General features: G+C 45.4%; 1 protein-coding gene across 1 annotated transcript in view; it reads right to left on the bottom strand.

Annotated features, from left to right (window-relative positions):
- The window catches only part of LOC144692165 (vitellogenin-like), a 102,003-nt gene that overhangs the window by 34,302 nt on the left and 53,018 nt on the right, over positions 1-14,683 (bottom strand). The window contains exons 16-22 of the mRNA XM_078560683.1: positions 10,047-10,157; positions 7,077-7,254; positions 5,148-5,238; positions 4,811-4,996; positions 3,083-3,227; positions 2,779-3,001; positions 409-584 (exon numbers count right to left, since the gene is read on the bottom strand). Coding sequence (XP_078416809.1) covers positions 409-584; positions 2,779-3,001; positions 3,083-3,227; positions 4,811-4,996; positions 5,148-5,238; positions 7,077-7,254; positions 10,047-10,157 — 1,110 coding nt within the window. The remainder of the gene's footprint in view (positions 1-408; positions 585-2,778; positions 3,002-3,082; positions 3,228-4,810; positions 4,997-5,147; positions 5,239-7,076; positions 7,255-10,046; positions 10,158-14,683) is intronic.

Genomic DNA, 14,683 nt, shown 5'->3' with positions numbered 1-14,683 from the left:
AAGATAAGCCCAGATGTTAAGAATGTGAGGTAACGGAGGGCAACGCTACCACTGCAAGGCATTAATACTTTCAATGGAGCAGGGAAGAGAATGGGGAAGAAAGACAAACAGCAGAAACTCCTGCAAAGCAGAGCTCCCCCAATACTGCACTGGAGCATCTGCCTAGATCATGAATTCAAGTCTTGGGCATTAATTTTGACTTTGGACAAGAGTGTAAAGTGTGTGATATTGACTCAGCAGCCTTTAAATACTTCTCCTGATTGTTTTTGCAATGAATTCAAAATTACCCCTTTGGAGTGAGAATTAACCCATGACCTTCATAGGCAAGAGTGCAAAAATAGGGCAATAGTTTTTAGGCGCAGAAGGGCAGAAGAAGGGGCTTTGCCCCCAATATAAAAGAATATTTACCCAACGCCGACCATTGAAGATTTTCTTAAATTTCAGAAGGGTTAATTTGCCTTCGGGCAGTGTCAGTTCACTCCTGTTACTTCTCCTCATCAAGTCACTAACTCTTGCACTGAGCTGGTCCTCTCCATTCAACTGCAATTCGACTTGTAACTTTTTGATTGGAATTGGTGCGATAACTACAAATATACAAAGAAAAATCTGTTGATATGCTAAACATGTGCATCCTTATCTGAAAGTGAAAAAATACAGAACGTTCATGTCCAGCATTTCTGTGCTTACACTGTCACTTTTGTGTTATGTGTCTCTGCTTCACAGTCATGTAAATGTGATAGTATAACACTGGAGGGGGTTCCCAATCTGATTCGTAGGAACAGGAGCAGGCCATTCAGCCCCTCAGGCCTGCTCTATCATTCAGTTAGTTCATTTTTGGACCTCTCCCTCAAATCCGTTTCCCTGCCTTTGCTCCATATCCATTCATACCCTTACCTCACACAGATCTATCAACCTTTGCCCTGAACGTTTCAATTGTCCCAACATTATTGTCAATAACCCAAATACATAGGGGTGTATTTTATGGGGTTGTGGGGGGGGGGGGTTCGTGAGGAGAGAATTGGGGGGGGAATGGATTAGCCGTCTCTCCCCTCAACCCTCACCCTGAGCTATTTGTCTGGCACCTTGTTGACCAGAAATCTGGTTACCTTATAGCGCTAATAAGCAGGAGCAGCCATCGTAGGGTGAGAGTGGGGCTGTGCAAGAAATCCAGCCCTAGAAAGCTGTCAACCAACAGATTTGCCAGCAGCTCTGTAGCCCCAGCAGTGCCGGGAGAGAGTAGTGGCCACTGCTGGGATTACAGGCAGTCCCGGAGAAGACGAGAGGATGGATACCGGACTTGGGTATGTCACAGGATTTTGACTGGGAAAGCCCAGTGAGGTTGGGGGCGGGAAGTGGGGGGCTGGAGGGGGGGAATGACTGGGGGTTGGGTTAGAGAGGTTTGGGGGGGAGGGACAATAGATAGGTATCATCTTGGGGGTGGTGCCCCCAGTGGGTACAGGAGACACCCCCCCCTAAGGAGATAGCACTCCCTCCACTCCTGTCTACCCGCATTCCAAGCAGCAAAAGCTGCCGGGCTGGTTGCCTTGCCCCCGCCTACCCTTGCAGACTGGAAAATTGCAGCAGGAACGGGATGAGGCCCTTAAATGGTAGTTAGTTGCGCACTTAAGGGCCTCAATATGCCTCGGGACGGGCAAGCTGCCTGAGGCCTTACCTGCCCCCTGTATAATGGGGGACAGCTCAGGGGTGAGTAGGAAGGTGACAGGCTGGTAACCCACTTTATTTCCTGTGGCCCACCCCCACCTTCCAATGTGCCGGGGCAGGGGTGGGAGGGGTTAGTGGGGGATGGTGGGGGGGGGTCAAATTCACCCCATTCAAAAAAAATTTGCCAACCTCCCAACCCCAGGAACACTGGGATTCCCCTGGATGGGCAAAAGTACAGATTTGGAATTTACACTCAGTGTATGAATGTTAAGCTCAGTTTCTGTCGTGCAATGTACACTGGGCCTTCCCCTAATGTACCAGGAAGTCTATCCAGTGAGAAGCTAAGCCGGGTAGGCTGGAAAATCCCGGGAACAATTTTCAACTGTGCTGGGATATCAGTAACCAGTTGGGGGTAATGGCGGGAAATCAGCTATAGTTCCAGCCCCTCTGTTATTATTGAATGACATTTTTGTTGGGAAGGACCCACATTGGGCAAAATGAGAATGATTTAGAAAAAGGAAGTCATCTGATTTTCAAATTGGCCAGGGCAGACGCAGGGGCTGGGAACCCACGGTAGGTTGGGAAATGTTACTGTTCTTAAAATTTCATTGCTGTGCCATAGGTTTGCCACTTTAAAAAAAAAATCACGTAAACCATTTTCAACGCTGCTGACCCTATCCTGCCAGGAGGAGCTGTTCAGCTTTACACAGTCCCCCAGAGGCCGCCTGCCCCTGTGAAAATCTCAGGACATTAGAAGGCGAGCTCTTAGCGAGTCCCTTAATTACATCAGTGCACCTAATGAATGGTGCAGGCAACAGCGCTTTCCTGCCCTTGGCGAAACACAGCAGGGTTAAGGATGGAGGTGGCAGACTGGCATGGAGCCACTGGCACCATTTTTTTTTTGGTCGCCCACCTCCTTGCCGACCTGACTCGGCGCCCAAACATACGCCCCCCTAGTGTCCATGCTTATTCAACATGTCTCGTTGTGAGCCAGAGAAGGAAGGAGATTCATTTCTAAAGCTACACCCATTCTGTTTGCCAGGGGCTTTCGGGCAACCTGAATAAGTGAAAGGCGCTTTTTAAGTGCGAGTTATTTCCTTTTATCATTGCCTTTACCTGGTCTGATTGTGACTTCAATTGATTTATCTCCAACTATTTTGTACAGCAGAGAATCGGTAGCAGAGGCAGCGGCGTTTTCTGTACTGGTCTTAAAACAAATTTCGACTCCGAAAGTGCTGGACTTCACACAAATCTCGCGGACTGTTGGGCTTGGTACATCTGGTGTATCTTCAGCAGAGCACAAAGATCCCCGCGGTAAAGCAAGAGGCAACACTTTCTCCTGTAACACAACCATCATTTAAACCAATAGCAGACCACAATCGACCCAAGCAGAAAGCAACTAAGGGTTATTTTTTTTTACCATCACTCCCTCGCGATCCACTGTTGAATTATTTGCTAAACTCAATTCTCTGCTCCTTATTCCAAACTCTCCTCTCGGTAGCAGTGGAGTGACTTTCTCTGCAGCCAAATCTTCAATATTTCTTGCGAAAGCAAAAGCCCATAACCTATGTAGACATAAAAACAGAACTAAGGGCCGGTGGTGTCATCAAGCTCACTCCATCTCGAGTCCATGTGATAATCTCCTATGTGTAAGCAGTGGCTTAGTGGAAGCTTTGGTAATCTTGCCTCTGAATCAGAAGGTTGCGTGTACATGATCCCGCGACAGAGGCTTGAGCACAAAAGCCAGGGCTGACGCTCCCTGTGCAGTACTGTGGGAGTGCTGCAGTGTTGGAGGTGCATCTTCCAAATGGAAAATTAAACCAAGCCCTCTCAGGTGCACATGAACGTCGCTGGTGTTCTGGCCAAAATTTGTCCCTCAACTCACATCACTAAAATTGCGTTGCTGTTTGTGAGAGCTTGTTGTGTGCAAACTGACTGCCACAGTTCCTAAGTTACAATGATTATATATTGAAGAAGAAACTTAACTGGCTGGAAAGCACTTTGTGACATCCTAAGGTCATGTCTGCCTTTCTATGGCCAAGTGTTTTAAAGGTTGTATTTTCATTAGATAAATGTCTACATACAAACCTACGAACTAGGAGCAGGAATAGGCCACTCAGGCCTTCAAGCCCACCCAGCCGTTCAATAAGGTCATAACCTTTCACCCCTTTGTTAATCAAGAATCTATCTAGCTCTGACTTAAAAATATTCAAAGACCCTGCTTCCACCGCCTTTTGAGGAAGAGAGTTTCAAAGACTCACCAACCTCTGAAAGAAAAAAATCCTCCTCTTCTCCTTCTTAAATGAATGACACCTTATTTTTAAACTGTGACCTCTGGTTCTAGATTCTCCCACAAGAATGGGATTTCCATCCCTTAAGGACATTAGTGAACCAAATGAGTTTTTACAACAATCAACAATGGCTTCATAGTCATCATTAGACTTTTAGTTCCAGATGTTTTATTGAATTTAAATTTCACTATCTTCCATGGTGGGATTTGAACCCAGATGCCCAGAGCATTACCCTGGGCCTCTAGATTACTAGCCCAGTGACAATACCACTACACCCCACCTCCCACCCTCAGTAAACCTGAGTTCATCTAAAATGTGAAGCCCATAACCTAAATGTCCCATTCAATCACTGCCAGTGTGCTTGCTGACCTACATTGGCTCCTTGTACACACCACCTCAGTTTTAAGATTCTCATCCTTATCTTCCAATCTCTCCAAAGCCTTCTGCCTCGGTAACCTTCTCCAGCCCGACAACCCTTCCAGAGCTCTGCTTTCCCCAAGCTCAGGCCTCTTGTGTGTTCTCAGCTTTCTTCGTCCCACCTTTGACATCCCTGCTTTAACCAACCAGGCCATAAATGTTGGAACTCCCTTCCCAAACCTCTCCACCTTCCTCCCCTAAGACACTGCCTTAAAACATGCCACTTTGATCAAGCATTTGGTCAACTTTTCCCAATATGCCCTTTGGCTCATTGTCAAGCTCTGTCTAATGATGCTTCTGTGAAGTGCCTTGGGGACATTTAAGTAGGTTAATGGCACCAAATAAATGCAAGTTGCTGTTGATGTTGTAGGTGAGAAAAAGAAACAGTAAACTAAAAATGACCTTGAGTGCAAATAGGTAGAGTGTCTAGCAAACCTTACCTAGCAAAGAACAGCTGGTCTTCCTGTTTCCATGAGTTTGTCTCAATTTTGACGTTACCATTATCAAAGTTTACTTCTGCGGCAAAGTTCACAGTGGTAACTGTATTTGTTTTCAACTGCGCTGCTACCCCTGCCTGAACCAGAGGTGTGCTTATTCCCATAACAGCAATAACATCTTTGACTGAGCTGAAGAGGAAGGCAATAAAAAGCAAATACTGAGAGGCAATAATGTCGGAGGCAAAGCTGAAAATAAATTTGGTCAACAATATCAATCGATGAAAAATGTTTATCCGTTTCGCCCAGGCAGTTTAATTATATTTATGTGTGAAATAAATACCTTGCGGTGAACTGAACATCACCCTGAATGCTGGTATTCAGGAGCTGAGCCATTGTAAGATTAGAAGAGCTTACATTAACCTTCACTTTGGCTGTAAGAAGAATTAATTGAAGAAATAAAATGGTAATTTAAATTAACTGGCTTTGTTCCAATAAAGGATAAAACATACTGAAAATGCTGGAACTCTGAAATAAACGCGGAAAATGCACAGCAAGCCAGCCAGCGTTGGAACTGGAAAAAGACTGGCTAATGTTTTGGGGTCAAAGGCCTTTTGATAGGATTCGCCAAATCAAAGATGGCCGGGAGAGCAAAGGTGACAAACCAAATACTCCACATTTGCCTTGTTCACGTCTATATAGGACCTCTGGTCGTAACCTAGATCTTAGCAGCGTTCAAAAACAAGAAGGGGATTTTCTAATACCATGGCCTAAAATCCTCGCTTAACAATATAACCCAAAAGCAGAGTCGCTGGTCTTTCATCAGATTGCTATGTGATCTTGTGGTGCGCAAAAATAATTGCTCCAGCCTGCATAGCAACTACATAGCTCAAAACAGCCGGTTAAGCGTGAAGCATTTTGAAAATGAACATACGAGCATATGAATTAGGGGCAGGAGCAGGCCACTCGGCCCCTCAAGTCTGCTCCGCCATTCAGTAAGATCATGGCTGATCTGACTGTAACCTGAACTCCACAATAAAAGATTCAATAGGGTAGATACAAGGAAGCTATTTCCACTAGGGGCTGATTCAAGAATGAATGGTCCGATTCTCGAAATTAAAATGTAATTGTTTTGGACGGAAACCAGGCAGTTTTTTTTAATCGCAGAATTGTTCCAGCATAGAGAAGGGACATTTGGCCCATCTGCACCGGCTTTATCACACAAAAGGTAGGAAGAATAGAATTCTCTCTCCCAAAGGGATGTGGATGCTGGGGAACAATTTGAGCTTTCGAGACTCAGATGGCTAGATTATTGTTCGGCAAGGGGTGTAAGGGATCGTAAACAAAGGCAAGTGAATAGAATTGAGGTGTAAATCAGCAATGATCTGACTGGATGATGGATTGTTCGTAAAAGGGCTGAAATGCATCCTCCTATTCCGATCTTTCTAAAGATGCAGAGAAGCTCGATATAAACGCAAGCCTGCTTCTTTTTAAAATTCCTCTCTTTCTCCGCTGTGCATTTGCAGCATTCATTTCAGACACCCTGGGGTGAATTTTACCAGCCCCCGAGAGAGGGGTGGTGGTGGTGGTGGTGGTGTGGGGGCAGTGCAGGAACAGAGATAGGGGTGGGTGGAGTTTCCCCAAATGGCTGATTCTCTGGGCTGATTGGCTGCCTGCTCCAATGGAGACGTAATTAAAGCTCCAATTACAGGTCATGTTACAAGGGTACTGACATTTTGATGAAGGCGAGGAGGGCCCACCACATGGGGGAGGCCGCCAGCTTCTTAGAGACAGCCTCCCTGAGGCAACACAGGGGCTTATTGTAACAGGAGGCCGCTTGGTCCAAAGAGGTTGTGGCAGGCAGTAGCAGCAGCCCCTGTATCCCCAGCGATCCACCCAGAGGAGATCCCCCTTCCGTCCTGAGGAGCCTTCTGCCTCCCGCCTCCCCCCTCCCCACCACCGGAATTTTAATTTTTGCATACCTCGGAGGGTGCCTCCATTTTGTGGTTTGTGGCTCTGCCTCAGCAGCGCCCACCCCTTCCAGTGGGGCTGCTTAGGCTTCAGAACTGTCGGCCCTCTGTTTGGGCCGACAGCCATTAGGAGCCCACCCCGCCATCCTCCTTTGGGCCGCAGGCCCGGAAGCAGCCTGTGGGAAAATTGCGGAGCCTGTCCCTCTGTTGGCAAATGCAGGCTCAGGACTCGCTTTTTGGCCTGATATCAGGCCCCGCGGTAAAATTCAGTCCCCTGTCACAACTGTCTATCAAAGCATTACCGTGCACGACTGAAACAACAGTGTAATAAAACGCTATTTCCAACGGCAGGCCAAGCGATGTTGGCACGATGTACCGAATCTCGGATGCCAGCCAGGGTTTGGTCCAGTGTACGGTCAGTCCACTCTGAAGCATCTCTATGAATTCCTTCAGCAATCTCTCTATTTTTCCCTTCTTCAGCTATGCAAGACAAAAATTTAAAAAATGCGAAGAAGTTAGAGTGCATGACCCTGACACTATTTGGGAATTGCACCAATCTTCCATTTTAACTGATGCTAGCCTGGCCAAGCCCACAAAACCAATAAGAGCACAGGAGCAGGAGTTAGGCCATTCGGTCCCTCAAGCCTGTTCTTTCATTCAATATCATCATGGCTAATCTTCTACATCAACTCCACTTTCCTGCCTTAGAGGTCCAGCGGCATTAACCCCCCCTTCCGACTCTGGGAATTCCCACTTGGCCTTGTGCAGAATGGATCTTCCATCCACTCCTTAAATGTCAGCTGGTGGGAGCTCACGACCCTAGGAATTCTAGGTTCCTGGAAACCAATTGATTAAGTGAGATTAAAGTGTATTTACCTCTTGATGGTTCCAAGTTCGTCCTTGAGTGTAGTGGTTGGGGGGCGGCGGGGGGAGGTCGGGCGCAGGGGTGATGGTTCGGCATGGGCATGGGGGTGCGAGGGAGGAGGCTCTAGTTTGGGCAAGCAACAAGAAGAAGAGGTAAGTAATTTTTCTATCGGCCTGCTCACAGAGGAGTGGAGTGAGTCACTATGTAGCTTTTGGGATGGGTTATGGCCTGGGCAACGCCCATGATGGCAAGTTGGCAGATTTTGCAGACAATTAGGCTTCGGTGGCATTGGAGATGAACCCATAGTGACCATAGTGTCCAGTGACCCTACGTAAAGATGGTGCCCACTTACTGACTCCACCAGGTTCAATCTTGAGTTTATAGCCATCCAGAGCCAACTAAGAGGTTTACAACACTTGATCCACTAACAATGCACTGTGGCAGCAGTGGCTACGATCTACAAGGTGCACTGCAACAGCTCACCAAGGCTTCTTCAACAGAACCTTACAAAACCCCTGACTTCTACTGCCTAGGTGGACAAGGGCAGCAAAGGCATGGCAACACTCTCCAAACTACATCCTGACTTGGAAATATCCTTCACTGTTGCTGGATCAAAATCCTAGAACTCTCTTCCTAACAGCACTGTGGGTGTACCTACACCACATGGACTGCAGCGGTTCAAGATGGCAGCTCACCACCACCTTCTCAAGGGCAACTAGGGATGGACAACAAATGCTGGCCCAGCCAGCGATGCCCACATCCCATGAATGGATGAAGAAAAGGCCATGCAGTCCATCATGCTTGAAATGACTCTGAGCAATTCAGAACTGATTTGACTTTGATTACCTTCTGCTCATAGACTTGTATGTATTTCTGCTTCAAATATATATCTACATTTTCCTTAAAATATTAAATGAGCTCTGACTCAATCCTGTACTCCAACAGCCCCCCTTGAAATAAATTTCTCAAAATCTCTCTCCTCACTCTCAGTGATAATTATAAATTGATGATCCGCTCATCACCGACTCCCAAACCAAAGGAAATAGCCTTTCTCTATTCACAATATTTTAAAAACCTTGAACAAATTCTTGGGTTCTGACAACACGGAAATGAAACCCGCCATTGTATATATTTAACTACTTTATCCTTATTGCTGTATTTTAATTTTAAAAAGTAATTTTCTTTGTTCAACAGAAAATGGTTGACCCTCTGCCTGAGAGTTATCCCCAGCAGTCTCTGGGAAAAAAGGATTCTCTTCTCAGTTTCTGGAATGTCTCACCTCGTTACGCCTAGGGAACAACTAACAGACAATCTGTGACTGTGCAGACCAATTTCAAAGGGGCCCACAGAAATGTAATTTACTTTTGATAAGCTAACCTTGCTAGTGGAGTTAATGGGTCTGCCCAGATAATAGCTTCCCTAATGTCTTTTCAACATAAATGGCACCCCTTTCAATGACTAATGGCTGAGACGTTATCAGTCCTGAAAACAAATCCAATTCCAGATGCTGGATAAACATCCCTCTTTAAAGTCATTGTGGAGGAGGAAGGTCACATGACCTAATACTCTGGCCTTTTGGACAGGTTAATATTAGAACTCGGGGTTTCGCAGCCAGTCTGCTGCTGTAACATACAACTGGCAAGCTGCAGAGAAGCAGACTCCATCCAGGCAGGACAACTGGCCCATCTGCTGGAAGATTTCATACCAGCGCATACAGAACCAACTCAATCCCTGCGTGCCTCCTTCAGCTTGCAACATCGACACCGCTTGAAAAGCAAATCTTACAAGTCCGGTCTCCAGCCAGCCAAACTTGATCGCCCACAGGAAAGAATTCCTCATTGGACCCTGACTTTGGACTCCTTGAACGCCCATGTGAATCAATATTGATTATTTTCTGTGATCCTTGTACTCTAAAACCTCTTTTCTCTATCCCTCCCTTTACCATGTGAATGCAGTGTGCAGTGTGCGAGCACTCCCATCATGGTTTTTGAATGGGCAAAATAAACTAACCTTCTGAGTTATTCCTAATTTGAGTTTGCTGTAGATTATTGAAAGAATGAAAGTTGCTGGAGTCCTAGAGGACCATAGGTGCTCTCTCATTAAAGAGAGACGATTGGTGGTGAGTTTAGCCTGAGGGTCACCATTGATTAGTAAAATTGGACCACACAAAAACCGAGGGGTTGGGAAAGTATGACACTGCTTATTCTTTAGAAAGAAAACTAATTCAAAACACCTTCTGTTGACAGATGAGAGATAAGAGGAAAACAGCGCTATTTGAACTGACCTCTTCCTGTCCATAATAAATTTTCTCTTAACCTTCTGTGCTCCAGTGAAAATAATCCCAGTATCCAAAGTCCCTCATTACTGGCAGAATCCAATTAAATGGCATTGTCCATGCCTTACTAACCTCTTGTAAATCTTTCTGGCGAAATTCAGCAAAAGCAAGTTCTTGACCAAACAACCTGATGTAGACGACTGCCTGGGGCTTAATTATGGGTATTGATTTCCATTCAGGCACCTAGAGGGCAACAAATTTCAGAAGAAAAAAACGATGAATAAATGCTGTAAATCTGAAACAAAATTGGAGAATGGCAGAGATCTGCAGCCAGTAAAGAGAAATGAAAGGTTAATGTTTCAGGCAGAGCTTCGAGGAAGAGGTTACACCTGAGCTATTGATTGGTCTATTCCCTGCACTGTGAACTATCCACAGCATTGCATCACAGGCAACTTACCAATGGCTTCTTGGACAGCACCTTTTAAACGTGAACAAGGGTAGCAAGTGCATATGGGAATACCACAACCATCAATTCCCCTCTGTATTAATTATGGTTTTATTTAGTGTGTAATGTACCTTTAAGAATAATATGTGTTAAGCATGATCACATGATCTGTAGCAACCAATAGGAGAGTAGCGTGGGCTACCTCAGCAGGCAATTTAAAGTTAGAGTTGGAGTTGAAAACACACGTACTGCTGCTGCTGAGTAAATTGCAAATAAACTTAAAGTTTCCACCCAAGAAGTGTCTGTTGATCAACTCTGTTATTAATAGTACAACTTGGCCACCCTACAACAAACTGGCAATGAGGATAAAACAGGACTGAACAGAAGAAATCAGGTTAGAAAGAAATTGGAACTGTACCTCACCCAGTGATTGTAAGTAGCAAGCTCTGTTAGAATTGAAGGAGTTATCCTATCTCAAAATGCTACAATTTGGGAGAATTGATCTTTTTGAACCAGCCACAGATGATTAGTCTCAATACATAGAATGCCTCACGTTCTTTTTTCAAGCGAATGAGATTACGGGGAAAGAGAAGAGATCCTCTTGAGTACTTGTAGGAGCAAAATTTACAGCTTGATTTGAAGTTTGATGGCACCCAGTGGCCCAGTTTTGAAGAATTTTGATGAATTGGTGGACCGCGTGAAGGAACACTTTCAACCCAAGCCCTCAGCCCAAGCGATGCAGAGGCTCAGGTTTAATTGGCAAAATAGAGCCCCAGGTGAGACAACTGCATGCTATATGGCAAATTTGAAGCAGTCAATGGAAAATTGTGAGCTCGGTACAACTCTGAATGACATGCTCAGCGATCGTTTAGTGTGTGGTGTGAAAGAGGACACTATTCAGAGAAGATTATTGTCCGAAGTGAATCTGGATTTCAAGAAGGCGCTAAAGATAGCACTGACCATAGAAAGCACTGTAAGAGATTCAAAAGCAATACAGGGTGCGCAAAAAGGCAACGTCCTCCATATCAGGCGAGAAACCCCAGCCGAAAAGGGTGTGAAAAAGCGAGACTCCGCCGAGAAGCAGAAAACAGCCCTCGCTAGCTGAAGAATAAAGAAAAATAACTTAGCAGTGAAATCAAAGAATAATTTTAATACAATCAGTCTTTTAGCAATAGGCAATTTAAAAAAATTGAATGCTACTATTGTCACAGAAATGGACCTATGATGAGGCTGTGCAAGGAAAGATTCAAGCAGGCTAGTAAACAAAAGAAGAAGCCCAATGAAATCTATAATGTAGAAGAGCCTGAAACAACAAATTCAGACATTTACTCGTTTAACCTGAAAGTTGGAAAGACAGAACCAATATTTGTCACAATGAAAGTAAATGGCAAACCTGTTAGAATGGAAGTGGACACGGGAGCTTCCACTACAGTAATTGGGGAACATACCTTCAGGTATTTGAATAATGGTGAACACCAATTACATTTAGAAGAAACAGCTGCCGAGCTAAAAACATAAATGGGTGGAGACATTCAAGTAAAAGGCATAACTGTCCATTATGGAAGCCAATTGGCAAAGTTACCAGTGTTAGTATTGAGAGGCAGAGGACCAAGCCTTCTGGGGCGAAATTGGCTAAGGGAAATCAACCTTGATTGGCCACTGAGATTCCAAAAGGAAGCTGGAAGCATTCCTGTTTTGAAAAAGGAGTGTGTAAGGACTCAACAACCTGAAGAAATGCAGGCTGTCTTAAGCCAAAACCTGGAAGAACAGCAGGAGAAACTTGAAGAGACCCTACTCGATGACAGAGTTCGAGACAAAGTTAGCAACCTTCGAAGGGAGAAAGAAAACCTGTTGAAAGACCTTCACACACTACAAGATTCCCTCAGGTCAAAGTTTGTACCTCTGGAAATGTATGAAGAGAAACAGAACAAACTGAAGAATGAGTTGACAGAGAAGACACAACAATGTTCAATTTTCCAGGAGACAGCGAACAAATACAAAAAAGAGATGGAAGAGCTGAAGAATCAGCTAAATGAAGCCAAAGAGGCTTTGGAAGCAAAAATCGCAGAATTTTCCAAGAAGCAGGCAGATAATGAAATTTTGGGAGACTCAACCACTGAGCTCAAACAAGTTGAGCTTGCATCTGAGAGAAGCCTGACCAACAGTGAAGTCAAAAAGAAGCTGTGATTAAAGTCTGCACTGGAAAGAAAAGTGCACATTCCAAGCGAGGGAGGTAATCCATTTGGGTCACCGGGTAGATTCACAGGGCCTCCACACGGTTGAGGAGAAAGTGAGAGCCATAAGAGAGGCACCTGCGCCAAGGAATGCCTCAGAGCTCAAATCTTTCCTAGGGATGATCAACTATTATGGGTGGTTCTTGTCCAATTTCTGTCTAGTGTTGACCCTCCTACATTCTCAACTCAAAAAGAACCAATGTTGGTCTTGGGACGTGCTCCAGAAAGAAGCTTTCATAAAGGAGGAACAATTGTTGCACTCGTCTAATCTATTAGTGCATTATGACCAGACAAAGGAATTGGTGCTGCCATATGATGCAACTCCCTCTGGAGTGGAAGCAGTGCTCTCTCATCGGATGGACGACAGCACAGACTGGCCAATAGGTTACGTATCAAGAACGCTCACCTCACCGGAAAAGGGATACTCACAGGTAGAAAAAGAAGGCCTGTCCATCATCTTTTCTGTCAAGAAATTTCACCAGTATGTACACGGATGCCATTTTACAATCATTTCAGACCACAAACCATCGTTAGGTTGATTAGTGATGACAAGGTTATACCACCCATAGCCTCAGCAAAAATACAACTTTAATTCTGGCAACATACAAATAAATACACTTTCGCACATAGGCCTGGCAATCAAATCACAAATGCCGATGCCCTTAGCCGTTTGTCTTTACAAGAAAATTATGAGCATGTCCCAGTTCCACAGGAACTTGTTTTACTGTTAAATTTCTTAGATTCCTCGCCGGTATGTGCTCGATAGATCAGAGACTGGACAAGTCGGGACCCAGTCCGATCTCAAATACGAGAACAAGTGCTACACGCTCGATCACAGGAGCTTGTATCTGATGAAATGAAACCGCACTTCAACAGAAGACATAAAATAACCAGCCAGGATGGCAGCTTATTGTGGGGAGCATGAGTGATAGTTCCTCCAAAAGGAAGGGAGTCACTTTTAAGTGAACTACATAGTGCCCATCCGGGAATTTCCTGAATGAAGACCATAGCACGCAGCTACCTGTGGTGGCCTAGGGATGGATGGCAAAATAGAGAGTTTAGTAAAGCACTGTGTGCAATGTCAGCAGCTGCAAAAGTTGCCAGTGACAGCTCCATTACACTCATGGGAGTGGCCAGGTAGACCCTGGGTGCGGTTACACATTGACTACGTTGGACCTTTCCTGGGAACAATGGGCGGAATTTTACTGCCCCGTCACGGCAGAGGTGGGCCGTAAGATGTGGCAAGCCGCTCAGGACTCCATTCACCTTGGCGGGGCTGTAAAGTCCCGTCGTGGTAAAATTCCGCCCAATGTTTCTGCTCATTGTCGATGCCCATTCAAAATGGTTGGATGCATATGAGGTGAAGTCACCAACGTCAGCTGCTATAATTGAGAAACCACGTCAGAGTTTTGCCATTCACGGACTACCAGAAGTAGTCATTTCCGATAACAGCATGGCATTTACGAGTGCTGAGTTTCAATGGTTTTTCAGCTTCAATGGTATCAGAAACTGAACTGGACTAGCCATATAGATACTGTGGCTACAAGAGCAGGTCAGAGGCTAGGAATTGTGTGACAAGTAGCTCACCTCCTGGCTCCCCAAAGCCTGTCCATCATCTACAAGACACAAGTCAGGAGTGATAGAATACTTTCCACTTGCCTGGATGAGTACAGCTCCCACAACACACAAGAAGCTTGACACCTTCCAGGACAAAGCAGCCCCAATTGTGCAGTGTACAGTGGCAGAAGTATGTACCATCTACAAGATGCACTGCAGGGATTCACCAAGGCTCCTTCGACACCACCTTCCAAACCCATGACCTCTACCACCTAGAAGGACAAGGGCAGCAGATAGACGGGAACACCACCACCCGGAGGTTCCCCTCCAAGTCACTCACCATCCTGACTTGAAAATATATCACCGTCTCTTCCCTATTCATGGGTCAAAATCCTAGAACTCCCTTTCTAACAGCACTGTGGGTGTACCTACGCCACATGGACCACAGTGGTTCAAGAAGGCAGCTCACCACCACCTTCTCAAGGGCAACTAGGGATGGGCAATAAATGCTGGCCCAGCCAGTGAAGCCCACA

This window comes from Cetorhinus maximus, chromosome 17 (assembly GCF_964194155.1).
Source record: "Cetorhinus maximus chromosome 17, sCetMax3.hap1.1, whole genome shotgun sequence".
Taxonomy (NCBI): Eukaryota; Metazoa; Chordata; class Chondrichthyes; order Lamniformes; family Cetorhinidae; genus Cetorhinus; species Cetorhinus maximus.
This window is presented reverse-complemented; position numbering and strand designations above follow the sequence as displayed.